Source organism: Eptatretus burgeri, chromosome 9, assembly GCF_056783735.1.
Source record: "Eptatretus burgeri isolate ZD-2024b chromosome 9, Ebu_testis_v1, whole genome shotgun sequence".
Lineage (NCBI taxonomy): Eukaryota > Metazoa > Chordata > Myxini > Myxiniformes > Myxinidae > Eptatretus > Eptatretus burgeri.
The window spans coordinates 60490428-60505362 of record NC_140969.1 but is presented as its reverse complement, the minus strand read 5'-3'; the positions used below and the strand labels follow the sequence as shown (position 1 = coordinate 60505362).

Genomic DNA, 14935 nt, shown 5'->3' with positions numbered 1-14935 from the left:
TGTTATCTTTCTTTTTTCAGGTCTGCCTCTTCTCATCCTTACCAGGATGTACAAATTCATTCAGCAACTCCATCCTTGCTAACCCAACAAACTAAATAATTTCTGCTCACCTTCACTCCTATCTCCCCTTTTTCTCTCATCAGTTGAATTACATTTCTGTCTCCATCTGTTTAAATTTTCCCCATTAAGGCTTCAAAGTGATATCTTTACATTGTCTTCCATCTCCATCCATGACTGTTTTCATCCCTGCTAACTTACCCCCACTTTCTTCCCATAACTATCTTGCCTTTCTTGCATCCCATATTCTGTTGGTATGAACATTCCATATCTGCCTGTTACTCACTGCCACATTGCCAGTGCAATATCCCTTCATTCTCGGTTATATTGTTCTTTAAACGTTAATAAATAAATACAAAATTAAATAATCTTCTTTGTTATTATTTCCCCAATGTGTATTTATACTCAACATCTTTATAAATGTTTTGGCCATGATACAGACTTCAAGTGGCTAAGTCAATAAGTTAAAGGGCTTTTTCAATAAGCAATTATTAATCAGTAATTATGCCTAAGCATGGTGGAAATTAAAGTCTTCTACTCTGTTGGACTTCTGGTCGAGGGTTTGTGTGGAAAGTTGAGCTCCATATGGAAGAACACGATAAGTGCTTGTTTGTTGCTGTTTTTCGTATTTGTTATCGTAATTTTGTATCAGGTGTTGTGTATTTGCTATCAGTTAAGGTTGCACTTGTGTTTGTGACTGATTGGCAGGTAATTACACTTTCCAGAGGAGAGGACAATGCATTTGGGTCTGTTTGTTTGTCTGCACACAATGTGCTCACGTTGGCCACAAACGCCACCGAGTGGCAGCCAGTAGTACACATTATTTTTTTTCAACCTCGTACCTCGATCGAGTATGCACAATTAAAATGCGAGTAAGTCTAAAATACATCCTTTAACACCACACAAAACAAGTCCTGGTGAGGATCTGCAGTCAATAATTGCTTATTCTAGGTTTATTTGGAAGCGTCTGGCTAAGACCTACTTGTTTGTTGCCCCGAGTCAAATGGTGAATTCAGAGGTGAGGCTGTAGTGAGTGCAGACAGTGGTGAGGGTGTAGTAATGGAAGACAGTGGTGAGAGTGTAGCAAGGGTAGACAGTGGTGAGGGTGCAGCAAGGGCAGACAGTGGTGAGGATGCAGCAAGGGCAAACAGTGGTGAGGGTGTAGCAAGGGCAGACAGTGGTGAGGGTGTAGCAAGAGTAGACAGTGGTGAGGGTGTAGCAAGAGCAGACAGTGATGAGGGTGCAGCAAAGGCAGACAGTGGTGAGGGTGTAGCAAGGGCAAACAGTGGTGGGGGTGTAGCAAGGGCAGACAGTGGTGAGGGTGTAGCAAGAGCAGACAGAGGTGAGGGTGCAGCAAAGGCAGACAGTGGTGAGGGTGTAGCAAGGGCAAACAGTGGTGGGGGTGTAGCAAGAGCAGACAGTGGTGAGGGTGTAGCAAGAGCAGACAGTGGTGGGGGTGTAGCAAGGGCAGACAGTGGTGAGGGTGTCGTGAGTGCAGGCAGCGGTGAGGGTGTAACAATTAGAGGCAGTGGTGAGGGTGTAACAATTGCAGGCAGTGGTGAGGGTGTCGTGAGTGCAGGCAGTGGTGAGGGTGTAGTGAGTGCATACAGTGGTGAGGGTGTCGTGAGTGCAGGCAGTGGTGAGGGTGTAACAATTGCAGGCAGTGGTGAGGGTGTAACAATTGCAGGCAGTGGTGAGGGTGTAACAATTGCAGGCAGTGGTGAGGGTGTCATGAGTGCAGGCAGTGGTGAGGGTGCAGCAATAGAAATACTTAGGAATGAGAGCAGAGAGACAGTTTTTGTGGGTGATGAAACTATTAAATATGTAGATTCTTCATTCTGTAGGAAGGATTGTAGGTACAGAGTTCTGTGCAGTTTTTAAGATAAAGAGTTAGGAATATTAAAGGAAGGTTAAACGACATCTTATCATGTCAAGGGTAGGAAGACTGGTTGTGGTACACCGAGGAGTGGGGAAAGTTTACTCGGAGTGAAAAGTTAAACATATTCTATCCTAATGCCAGGAGCTTAAATAATAAGATAAAAGAGGTTGAGGCCAAATTAGTGAGGAAGGAGTACGAAATAATAGCTGTAAGCAAGACTTGGTTTAATAAGGAGATTATTGGATGACAGGATGAGAAGGCTATAAAAGATGTATCGTTGTGATCGGATGTATACTGCATAGGTGTAATAAAAATGTCAAAAGCTGTGATAAAATAGGATAGAAATATGTGATGTGAAATCCTCAGTGCTGAATCTGCAAAAGAAGGCTAAAAGAGGAAAGAGAAGAAAGGCAGAAAGAGGAACACAGAAGATGGAAGATTGAAGAACAACATTGAAAAAATATAACAAAGCAGAAAGGAAGAAGGAGAGGCAAACAGAAGAAGGAAGATTCAAAAAGAAGAAAGGCAGAAGGAAGACAGAGGTAGAAAAGGAAGACCACAAAAAAAAATGGAATAACGAAAATCCAGAGTAGCAGAAACTCACCAACATCAGGAAACAAGAAAAAGATGTCATGCAGAGCATGATACTTGCAAAATCCAGCCCCCCTCTCCAATGGTTGCCATGGATGCATCAAATTGTCCATTTCATTAAGATTAAAATTGACAATCTTAATAAAAGCTGAGGTCAATCGGAAGAAAATTGATTATTTTTCAGATTAAATTTGATGACTATAGAAGTTTGATCATGAGTTGACCTTTGACCTTTTGACCACAAAATAGTTTCTTTCCCAATTCAGTGATGGACTATGCAAATCCTGTTCAACTCTCAAGTTAATAGGATGTAAATTGATGATTTTTCAGTTGAAAAATGATGATTATAGAAGTTTGACCTTTGACTTTTTGATCTCAAAAATAGTTACTTTCCCAATTCACTGATGCAATATGCAAATCTTATTCAAATTTAACGTCAATCAGATGAAAAAAAAATCACGATTTTAGAAATCTGACCTGAAGATGAGCTTTGACCTTTGACCTTAAAGGCAATAGGCTTCTCAGTTGGGACTACCTCTACAACTTGGCAAAGTTTCATGAGGATTGGTTTAGAATTGTGAGCTGCAGGCGATAAACAGACAGACAGACAAATAACAAAATCGACTGACCAATATGCTTGAAAATTCTTAGATTTTGCAAGAAACAAGAGGAGAAGCAAATGCATTTCAACCCCAAGTCTGAAGTACACGGTCAATTAAATGCTGTCGGACCCCGCAATTTGTGGGGGATAGATTCCTGAAAAATGCCACAAATATCGGGGTCTGCGAATGTCGGGGCATTGTTGAAGATGATTTTTTTTCTTTTTTTTAAACATGGAGAGCGATTATACAGAACAAATCAGGACACAACATAACAAAGAGAACAGCTTGAGAAAGAGGAAACAACAACAACTACAGGATGGAGGGAGAAAGTAGACGAAGACGGACAAACGAGAGATGCAGGTAACGATGAGGAGTGGACAATATGGATACATAAGTAAAATTGTGTTTGACCAGTTTGTGATTTTGTCTAGGTCTGAGGAGATGGACGAAGCTGCTGCCTGACTATCAGAAGGATGAGATATGTTACAGCAGAGAGTGTAGTCATCAGCAAAGAGATAAAGACTATTTCCAGAGTCAGTGAGATCATTGATGAAGATTAGGAATAATTTCTGAGCCGAGAACACTGCCTTGGGGTACTCCAGTCTTGACAATGAGAGGAGATGAAAGGGTTCCTTTGAGAGCCACTCATTGTCTACGAGACTGGATGAAGTCAGTAATCCAAGAGTGGAGATATCATTGGATTCCATAGGCAGACAATTTGGAGAGCAAGGCAGGATGCCAAATTGTATCAAAAGCTCGAGATGTGTCCAGAGAGATTGCCCTGAACTCATGTCTGATATTGAGGGCCTCCACCATTGTTGGGAGAGTAGAAGCAGCATGTCCAAGGTCGAGTGACCTGGTCATAATCCGAATTGATGACCTGAGATGAGGCTGTTGGAGGAAAGGGATGATTTTATGTCAATTGCGATGATGGATTCCATGACCGTGCTGATGATTAAAAGTGCAGTAAGCGAATTGGGCTGCAGTTAAGATCAGTTTTTTCATCTTTTTATGTAATGCTATGATGTTGGCTGATTTTCAATTTCCCAGGTGAATATAGGAGACCAGTCCTGAAGTGTTAAAAATAATAATAATAACAAATTTTTAACTGCATATATGTGAAGCGTGAATGTCGAAGGAGGTCACACTTTCCGACCCGCGGATATTCTCGGTCCACAAATCGCGAATCCGTGAAGCGTGGGGTTCGACAGCACACACATCCTAACTCTGAAGGACCAGAATGCATGGTCATTCAGTTGGACCACTCCTCAATAAGAGTCCAACCCCGTTGCCTTATGGCTGTGCCTTTGTTTTTTTTTTAATTTTTGAAAAAAAAATGTTTAAACAAGCTCGAATGAGCTAAGATCCTCGTCCTCTTAATGATGACGTCATAAAAACGAATATGACGTCATTGTGATGTATCTGGTTTGTGATAAATTATTATCTATGCTAATTCCCGGCTTGATTCCTGCAAACAAAATTCAAACAGCTTGCCTAGTTTCGGAGATAATGGTATAGGCGATTTTCATTAGCGGAGATATTTTGACGTCATAACTTTTTTTCTAGGAGGAATTTTCAAAATCAGAGATGGTTACTGTCTGCCCAGGGTATTTTTACATGTATATGCCAAGTTTCAGGAAGTTTCGATGAAAACTGTAGGCTGTGAAACAAACTAGTTTCGGAGATAATGGTATAGGCGATTTCAATTAGCAGCGATATTATGACGTTAACTTTTTTTCTAGGAAGAATTTCGGAAATCGGAGATGGTTCCTGCCTGCGTGTGGGTTTTCTGCATATACATGGCAAGTTTTATGAAGATCCGATGAAAACTCTGGGTTGTGAAACAAAAAATGTCAAAAAATAGGAATGACATCATACTGATGTATCATATGTGCGGTAATTTATCTCTGCTAATGCCCTGTTCGATTCCTGTAAACAGAATTCAAATAGCTTGCCTAGTTTCGGAGATAATTTTTAGGCGATTTCCATTACTGGAGATATTTTGACGTCATAACTTTTTTTCTAGGAGGAATTTTCAAAATCGGAGATGGTTACTGTCTGCGCAGGGTATTTTTACATATATACGTCAAGTTTCAGGAAGTTTCGATGAAAACTGTAGGCAGTGAAACAAAAAAGTCCACAAGAACAACATCATGAGTAAGACTTAGAGATCCTCCACGAGGATCTTCAAAATCAAAACATTTAAACATCTTGGGATGTGCACCTTGACCCCAAAGCCAAGGTACATAGTCCAACAAGACTGTCCCATGAACATACACATACAGTCATACACCTCAGCCCGAAGGCTGAAGTGGTGCATGGTATATCAAACACACACATCCTAACTGAAGTGTGAGTTTGAAACTTCTGCTCGAAAAACTCTGGAAGTCTGCTATTGGTTGAACATGTGTAATCACAAAACACTGGAATTTGACAAAAGACACAGCTTATTGGATGTAGGTTGGCCCAAGGATACTGAATAGGCCACAAAACATAATATACTTTCCGTTTTTTTTCCTAACGATGTATTTGTGCTCCATTTTCCTAGAAACCAGACACATGGGGTTCCATGTGGGTGGCAGATTCAGACTGCAAAGCTGACAGTACTGCTCACAGTAAGTTCTAGTTATTCAGCTGAGGCCGAGCGAAGCGAGATCGAGTCCATTTATTCCTGGTTCGTGAAACGCATGCCTGCAGAAAATGGATTTTTTTGGAATGCTGACTGCATTTTCCATTCAATCATCATGTGACTTTGTTAAAATGCTCTCCATGTGTAGGCCCTGTTATGTTGAAACATTCTACATGAGCAGTCACACCAATGGTGAAATTTTCTTCTCAATCTGACAAGCGTTTGAAGAGAAAAACACGAAAGTTCAGTGCAGACAAACAAACAAACAAATGAAATTGATCGTTGAGCAAGGAATTGCCGGAATAACTTTGTCATATCTCCATGATCTCTGAAAGAAAAAAAAGACCTGGAGTTTGATCTTTCAAGGTCACCAGATTTGCCTTGACCTTGTGACTTCAAATAGTGACAAGTTATGGATGCGTAAGATCAAATCTCCCTGGAATGAAACCAATAACAACGAATTTACAACACTTGAACTTTGTTGCCATGGTAACCGGAAGTGGCTGAACCAAATTTCATCATTTTTGGCATATAATAGGACACTCATACCAAGATACCACATGCCAAATTGGAAGTCAATCGGGGTCGAAATGACGTTTTTATCGCAATTTGAAATGTTAGACCTGACCCCCCCGACATTCGACCCCTGACCGCTAAGAAGGGTGTTGGTGTGAGACCCTAATGACACATATGGTTGGATGCAGAATTGGAAGACGCACATTTTGGATTTGGTTGGAAGTCGATGCGACCATTTTGGCGGACGTTATTGCGAAAATAAGAATTTCGGTTTTTCAGTGACCTTGACCTTGACCCTTGACCTAGATTCACCAAAAACGACAAGTGTCTAAGTTGGACCATGGCCGACGTACCCAGTTTGGTCATGATCACTGAAATGGTGTGGCTGCTACAAGGTAAACAAACACACAAACAAACAAAAAGACAAGCCGGTAGGCGACGATGGGTGGTCGCTGTATAATTGCATACTAGTCATACAGTTTTGACGGATCGGGCTGAAATTTTTTGACAAAGAGGTTGATTATAGTGCGCATAAAAGCCTGGAAGCAGATTTTTGATTTTCGAAAAAAAATATATATTAATGTTTTTCGGATTTTTTTCAAAAAGTTCAAAGTCCCATTGCTCGGCAACGGTGGCGTCCATAGCAACGGTGCTCAAAAGCACACAACTCGACATACAGACAGTTAGAAAACCTGAGACGAAGGGGAGTCCAGCGACCACCCAACGGATATACAGACATACAGAATGACACACACACAACCAACCTACATAATTGACGAAATCCGAAGGATTCCGGAAATTAACAAACAGACCCAAATGCAATACCCTCTCCGAATCCTTCGGCGAGGGTAATATAGGAGAAAAAGTGGGGGTGGAATAAAATAAAGTGTGGGCTTCGACCGAAGTTCCACAACATGTTCAAGGATGGTTGTGGATGCTTATTACTCGTTATTATTACCTCCTCCACCAAAGGTGGAAGAAGGTTATGTTTTTACCCTTTTCTGTTTGTCTGTTTGTCTGTTTGTCTGTTTGTGTGCAGGATATCTCAAAAAGTTGTGCACAGATTCGGATGAAACTTGGTGGACAGGTTGGGCGTGTGACCACGATGAATTGATTCAATTTTGGTGAAGATCCGAATTCGGATCCAGATATGATAATTTTTTCTTAGTGATTCTTCACCATTGAAAGATGGGGCCAAAAACTATATTCAGCACGATATCTCAAAAATGTATTGGGCCCGATATGTTCTTGTCAATCAGGCATTGCATGGCGGAGGTATGCGCTCTACCGAGTGCCTTTCTAGTGATGATTGTTGTTGTTGCTGAGGTACGGATCATGTGCAGTTACATGGGTAGAAGAGGGTTTTCCTACATCCAAATGAAATCCCCTTGTATGTTTTTTGTTTGGTATTCATGCTGGAGGTGCAATCGTCACAAAAAAATTTCAGGTACTCAATCTAAAATTATATTTTAAATTGAAGAGTTTTTAAAAGATAATATTTTCTAGGTTCATCAGATTTGGATGGAAGCAAATAGAAATTGGATATCTATGAGACATTGAAGATGAGGGCTGAATGCATTATTTTTCTTTCTCAATCTTCTTGTAGTCTCTAAAATATAAAATAAACTGAAAGAAATAAAAACGTAGTCATCTAGTGGAGTCTAAAATGACTCCAGTGTTGAGTGACAGAATGTGATGTGACTATCATGTTCTGAGCATGGCGATAAGTGAAAGTAATAAAGTATTTTGGGATGAACCAAAGTTTCAGAATCACTGAGTGCGCAAAGACCTTTTAAACCAGAATGAATTCGTCATGCAATGGAAATTTTTTTTTTCCCTCTCTCGTCCATAATTATTTACCAAGACGTCGTTAAGGACATATTGTCTTCCAGCTAAATTATTTGGGTTTGATTCTCACCGTGACTGCAAAACTGTCGGATTTGTGATTTCCAGGCAGGGTGTTGCATCACCGAGCATGCCGTCCCTCCGATGGATTTAGGGCTGGGTATCCCATCTGCAAGCTTTAGTTGGTGGACGTTAAATATCCCATGACAAAATCCCGCCTGAATTGACCTCTTGGAAGGTAATGACAAGCCATCCAGCATATCCTTTGCCATGAGAATGTTTTGGCAGCATCTGTACTCTGTCTGCAGAGGATGGACATAAAGGGGAGTTAAGTGCACAAACGGACATCCACCAACCAATATGTCCTTTCTATTTCGATTATTTAAACCAATCTTTTTTATTTTTTTTTTCAAAAAGAATGTGGAAGAAAACTTGACTGAAGATGGTTTGAAGGTGAATTACATACACATATGTCACAAAGCTACTCGTCCAGAAGCGAAAATATGATTTTGGGCACCAATTTGCATTTAAACAAATATTTTATGACCTCTGCCACCGAAGGTGAACGAAGTTATGTTTTCACCACTTTCTCTCTTTTTGTCTGTTTGTTAATTTCCGGAATCCTTCGGATTTTGGCAATTGTGTTGGTCGGTTGTGTGTGTCATTCTGTGTGTCTGTCTGTCTGTCTGTTTGTTTGTGTGTTTGTTTACCCTGTAGCAGCCACACCATTTCGGCGATCATGACCAAACTGGGTACAGACATTGACCATGGTCCAAAACGACGCTTGTCGTTTTTGGCAAATCTAGGTCAAAGGTCAAGGTCAGGGTCACCAAAAAACCGAAATTTTTATTTTCGCAATAACGTCCGCTAAAATAGTCGTATCGACTTCAAACTAAATCCAAAATGTGCATCTTCCAATTCTGCATCCAACCATATGTCTCATTGGGGTATCACACCAACACCCTTCTTAGCGGTCAGGGGTCGAATGTCGGGGGGGGGGTCAAAACTTTCAAATTGTGATAAAAACGTCATTTCGATCCCAACTGTCTTCCAATTTGGCTTGTAGTATCTTGGTATGAGTGTCCTATTATATGCCAAAAATGATGAAATTTGGTTCAGCTACTTCCGGTTACCATGGCAACAAAGTTCAAGTGTTGTAAATTCGTTGTTATTGGTTTCATTCCAGGGAGGTTTGATCTCACGCATGCATAACTTGTCACTATTTGAAGTCACAAAGTCAAGGCAAATCTGGTGACCTTGAAAGATCAAACTCCAGATTTTTGTTTTTTCAGAGATCATGGAGATATGACAAAGTTATTATAGTAATTCCTTACTCAACGAGCAATTTCATTTGTTTATTTGTGTGCAGGACATCTCAAAAAGTTGTCGACGGATCCAGATGGAATATGAGGGACTGGTTTGTTGTTTGACAAGGATGACCTGATTAGATTTTAGTGAAGATCCAGATCCGGATCTGGCTACTAGAATCTTTGAAGTGATTCTTCACCATTGAGTGATAGGGCCAAAAACGATATATAGCATGATATCTCAAAAAGTTGTGGACGGATTCAGACAAAACTTGGTGGACAGGTTGTGTGTGTGGGAAGGACGAATTGATTCGATTTCGGTGAATATTCGAATCCGGATCTGGACACGAGAATTATTTAATTTAAAAGTGATTCTTCACCATTGAGAGATAAGGCCAAAAACGATATATTGCACGATATCTCAAAAATGTATTGGGCCCTGATATGTTCTCGTGTATCAGGCATTACTTGGCGGAGGTATGCGCTCTGCCGAGTGCCCTTCTAGTTTCTTATGGATTCATCATATCCTGATCATATATTTCAAGAAACTGCATGATAAAAAAGTCATCCCTGAGGTTTTCTTTAATATCTGCAGTTATACCCCCTCCCCTCTGCACTCATCGCATTAAAGCAATCATAGATTGTCAAATGAGTGCAGTTACAGGTACGTATCTGAAAATATACTCTGGAAACAGATTCACTAGACCGATACCCACTACAACAGGGTGCCAAATGAAAAGCGGTACATATTACAGGGTACGATTTGTACAATTTCCAGTGGGGGGGGGGATAAAATTGACAGACATCATGGGGACATCATTTTTGTTATTTTCTGACTTTTACAACTTCCAAGCTGTACATAAACAATGGGGAGACAAAGCTGAAAAGTCACATTAAAATTTTAAAATACCCCCGGGGAGCACTGACAGTTATTTTCCCAACAGGTGGAGTGACAATGAGGGATCAGGGGGGAGGGACCATGTCCCCCCCCATCTTTCTGAAATGGTACAGTCATGGGAAGCACAACTTAATGGTATGGTCATTATGTTTCATAAATAATTTGGTCTGCATCTGGACATTGGTTTGTGAGAAGATTTTAAAATATATTTCCTGGTTTTCAGGTGAAAGCCCCCTTTTCAGCCTCTTACATGGGGTGGATCCAGATATGGGCGCAACTTCATGAGACCTTCTCCATATTGGTCATGTAGTTTGTGAGAAGATGTCTTAGTCAAATGTTAACGGACGGACATCATACATACAGACGACCGGACATCAGGACCCACTCGATGAGCATATTTCGGAGAAATAACCTAAATATATACTATACTCGCTAATACATTTCTCACACTGAAAAAAACAAGTAGTGAAACAATAATCTTTGAACTATTTAAGCTCCACATGTACAGATTCAAAATGTATTACCGCTAAAATCAGTTTGACAGGATAATAATGGATATTTATTTAATGTGGGTTCAAAATACAACAATGTCATAATGATTGCGAAAATCGATTTTCATTGGTTATTTTGCTGTGCTTTGTCATGTACAGTTTTGTGAGATGATAACGGATAAGTGTAATCCCATCCGATCCACTTTATACACCCGAACAGCATCATCCGGATCTAGTGAAATCAAACTCCATTATATTTTAAAATCATGTTCACCACAATCGCATGATGATGTCCTGCTGATCTTATACTATTTAACGAATTGTGAAACATTTTAAGCACAAAGGTGTATTACACAACCAAAGCAAGGGCAACTGTGGCAGGACAGCATCAGTAATAAAGAGCCAAGCCAACAGCGACACCGTGCGGGATTCTGCAGTGGAAAGTCTCAAGAAGTCCCACCACCGGCGCTCCCGGGAGATCAGCATCAAACCAACATCAGTCTGGCGTATCCTCACGAAGGAAATGAAGCTTTTCCCATACATCATCTCCATTAGGCATAAACTGAGTCAAGATGACATGAGAAGGAGACTTGATATGAGCAATTGGCTCAGTGACAGGATGGAGTGGTACCCAAACTGGATCAATCTGATCTGGTTCAGCGATGAAGCCCATTTCCACTTGAACAGTGCCATCAACAACCACAACATTTTCTGGCGGGTATCTACATATGATTTAGTCACATACCACAGAGCCACCACTTTTGCCACTGCTTCACTGTCAATGGCATAGTTGAGCTTTGTAGATCGAAATCCCAGGGAACATATATATATATATATATATATATATATATATATATATATATATATATATATATATATATATATATATATATATATATATATATATATATATATATATGGCATTCAATAAATAAGCTTAACATGGCGATAGACATATGAGAATGTAACTTGTGTAGTTGTAGATGACATATGTTGTATCTATGGGTCAGAGTCATGTTTTGCCTGTTTTAGATCTGGCAACATTGAGTATGTGATGTCACTAGAGCATTTCCAAGATGGTGGCTCCCTTCGAAGTATGCACCAAGGAGGAGCAACGTTCTGTCATCCATTTCATGGGAAGTGAGGGTTTGAATCCCAGTGAAATTCATCGCAGAATGAAAATGCAATATGGTGACGCATGTTTATCGCTGCAGCAGGTGTACGACCTAAGCAGGTCTTAAGGTGTTTGACGTCTTAACCTTGATGCTTGATATATGCTGTATTGTAGCAACCCCTTCATTCCATTAAGTGAATAGCCTAAAAACTCAAATCTTGTGTAAATTAGTTTAAGTGTACAGCACAATTTATAAAATTTATTTTATCTTTATATTAATTTGAGGCAGTGGTTCCCAAACTATTTTCGGTGTGCTGTTCCCCAAAACAAAGTAGTTCCCAATCCCTTTCCAAACACTTAAATATTTTACAGAACACCATACATGACTATCATAGCGACACCCAGACGATTGGTGCAGAGGTCGCTTGGAGTCGTGTACAAATTGTACTCGTCTATATTTATATAATTTGAGGTATTTTAGATGTTTCCTGAAGACACCTTGTACTTCACCTGGAAACTGTACTTCAAATACAACAATAAAATCACATGAATATGGATTATGCTCATTTCCTCCCTCAACCTCACTCAGCCTCTCTCCTCATGGACTATCGCCTATGGTTTTACGGACCCCTTGGGGTCTGCGTAGGTTTGACACCACTAATTTAAGGCTTGCATGGTCAAACATGTACACAAATCACATGCAGGAGAGCAAAGACGTGAATAGATCTCAGTATACTTTTACATTAATAGCAACTATTACATTAGCAGATAATTGACAATGTATTCTTGGATTTCAAACTTAACTCCCTCCATCATGAGGTATGCATTCAAATGGGAATGTTAAACAGTGCAATGTCCAGTATTATATTACAGAAAAGTGAAAGGCAAAGGGAGAAAAAAAAAAAAAACAGAAAAGGTTTTCCATTGAAACAACCACACACATCTGCTAAAACATGCTTCTTATATCAGGAAAACTTTCACAAAGCAAAACTCGATTAACAAGTAAGGACAAAAAAAATTCATTGCTTCACTTAAAAATAAAAGTTTACTTTTTGTTTGAGACGAAAACTTATTTCTTTCTATGAAAATTGTGCAAGAGAGCATTCAATAAAGAGACAAATCACATCTCCAGTTAAAGGTCGACATTGGAAAACTGCCCGGGTAAGGGAGGTTATTTATACCACTACTTCATCTTTCGGTATCCTATTTTGCAGCCACCTGCCTTAAGACTGTCAACGAAACAGGCAAGACACAATTGGGAACTCCTCGGTTCCTTCCACGAAAGTCTGGCAGCCAGTTTGCCTCGGTGAGATTTTTCCAATTAATTATTGTACCTGAGCTGGAGATACATTTTTTGTCGTCTGGACGGATTCTCTAAAACGGTTTGAAATTAAAGAACATTCTCAAACAAGTTTACTCACAAGTCACGTCCTCGTTTCATTCCATTCATTATAATAGAAGTTTGAGAAAACTCAGTAAACGCTACCGATAAAACGACAAGCTCTGTACGAGGCAGCCTTTCGTTTCACAAACGATTCAAAATGACAGACAAAACGGTTCACCTTAGGAGTCCAGCAGGAGAGTTGTAGAAGGAGCAGGACCTTTTGGTGTACCTATCGGTCATGCTCTGAGCAGCTTCAGTCACTCCCTCACACTAGGCAATCGGAGTGGATGGTACCATTGCTTCATAATGACATTCGACACCTCCGGCATTGCGCCATTTTGGTTGGGTTTGTGTAGGGTCACACAAACGAGAAACGTTTTCTCAGATGGCATTTTTGAGACCGACCCTGCCGTCTCATCGTATTTTACTCGCATAGATATCTTTGGCACTGGAGTTAAAGGATATCGTTGTGATTCCGACCTCAGAATGACCACACTGAGTCTCCAGTGGGCAGTCTCAGCTACTTTTTTTTTTCCTGACTCAAGGAAATTCCAAACTAAGTTTTTTTTTTTAATTTTTTTTCTTTTACTATTATCAGATGACAGCTGACAATTTTGTTTGAATCCTCCACCTTCTCCCCAAAATTGATACCAAAAGGTCGTTATAATTTAACAGGCACAGGTTGATTCATATTTACTTGGGACACATTGCTCGAGGATTCACTATGGAGGAAAATCCGTTTCATGTGTGACCAAAGTGACATTTATTTCCTGTTTATTTGAGCAAACATCTTTATTTAGCAAAGATATAAGGTGGAAATCTGTTTTACTACCCATACTCAATGAGTTGCTAAAAATATTGCAAAATATTTCTGGAATAAGGATTGTTGTAGCTTATGTTGTTGTTAAACACAGTAACCACCCGCTGTTGCTAATACAGATAAGGTTTCTGAGGTCGAGCTTGTCTGGGTGGTGAGCTTCCAAGAATTTCTAACTGCACCCACTGGCTGCCTACTTCCTTTTATTAAGTACTTTCCCCCTTTGGCCAAAAATATTTACCTTTTTATTTGTATTTTTGAGAATTCATGTTTTATCTGCTGGGAAACAGTAAATGAAATGTCTTAAGTTTGAGATAAAAACTCTTTTAGACTGTCCCATTCAAGTGTGCGTCCGTAACTAAGGTTATCTAAATTACCGATGAAAGGATTGCAATCTTTATTTATTCGAAGGTTTTATTATTATTATTATTTTTTATTGTTTGAAATATTTTTTATTGTTTGAAAGGTATGTTTTTTGAAAACTTCCAAAGGCCATGTCAAGCTACTTGTATCCCAGCAGATGGCGGCAAAGTACCATAAGTGGATGAGATAACATGATAAGTGTACAGGATGAAATGAAGGACCAGATATTTTTAATGTGATGTAACTTTGTTACATTAATAACGAGTGAGTCTATAGAATATAATACCCACGTCGTGTTTAAGTATATACTTCAATTTCAATAAAATGATGATTTTAAAGAAAAAAAATGTAGAAGTTTAGTGCTTCTGAAATAGAATGCAGCATCAATTGGAATCATACATATTGCCATATTGGCGGCCTCCTATTAAACCCTCTCACATGC

General features: G+C 39.7%; 2 protein-coding genes across 7 annotated transcripts in view; one reads left to right on the top strand and one right to left on the bottom strand.

The window, feature by feature from the left end:
- Nucleotides 1-2270, top strand: part of LOC147020185 (uncharacterized) — an 87982-nt gene extending 85712 nt beyond the window's left edge. For 3 of the 4 annotated variants that reach the window (XM_085895303.1, XM_085895302.1, XM_085895301.1), the window contains one exon: nucleotides 21-2270. In XM_085895303.1, the coding sequence (XP_085751429.1) occupies nucleotides 1117-1938 (822 nt within the window). In that variant the 5' untranslated portion in view covers nucleotides 21-1116 and the 3' untranslated portion in view covers nucleotides 1939-2270. The remainder of the gene's footprint in view (nucleotides 1-20) is intronic. The other variant, XM_085895304.1, reaches the window with a different exon arrangement.
- Nucleotides 1-13737, bottom strand: part of SLC16A4 (solute carrier family 16 member 4) — a 168366-nt gene extending 154629 nt beyond the window's left edge. The window contains exon 1 of one of the 3 annotated variants that reach the window (XM_085895296.1): nucleotides 13492-13737. In XM_085895296.1, the coding sequence (XP_085751422.1) occupies nucleotides 13492-13553 (62 nt within the window). In that variant the 5' untranslated portion in view covers nucleotides 13554-13737. The remainder of the gene's footprint in view (nucleotides 1-13491) is intronic. The other 2 variants (XM_085895298.1, XM_085895299.1) reach the window with 2 other exon arrangements.
- Between the last annotated feature and the right edge of the window lie 1198 nt (nucleotides 13738-14935).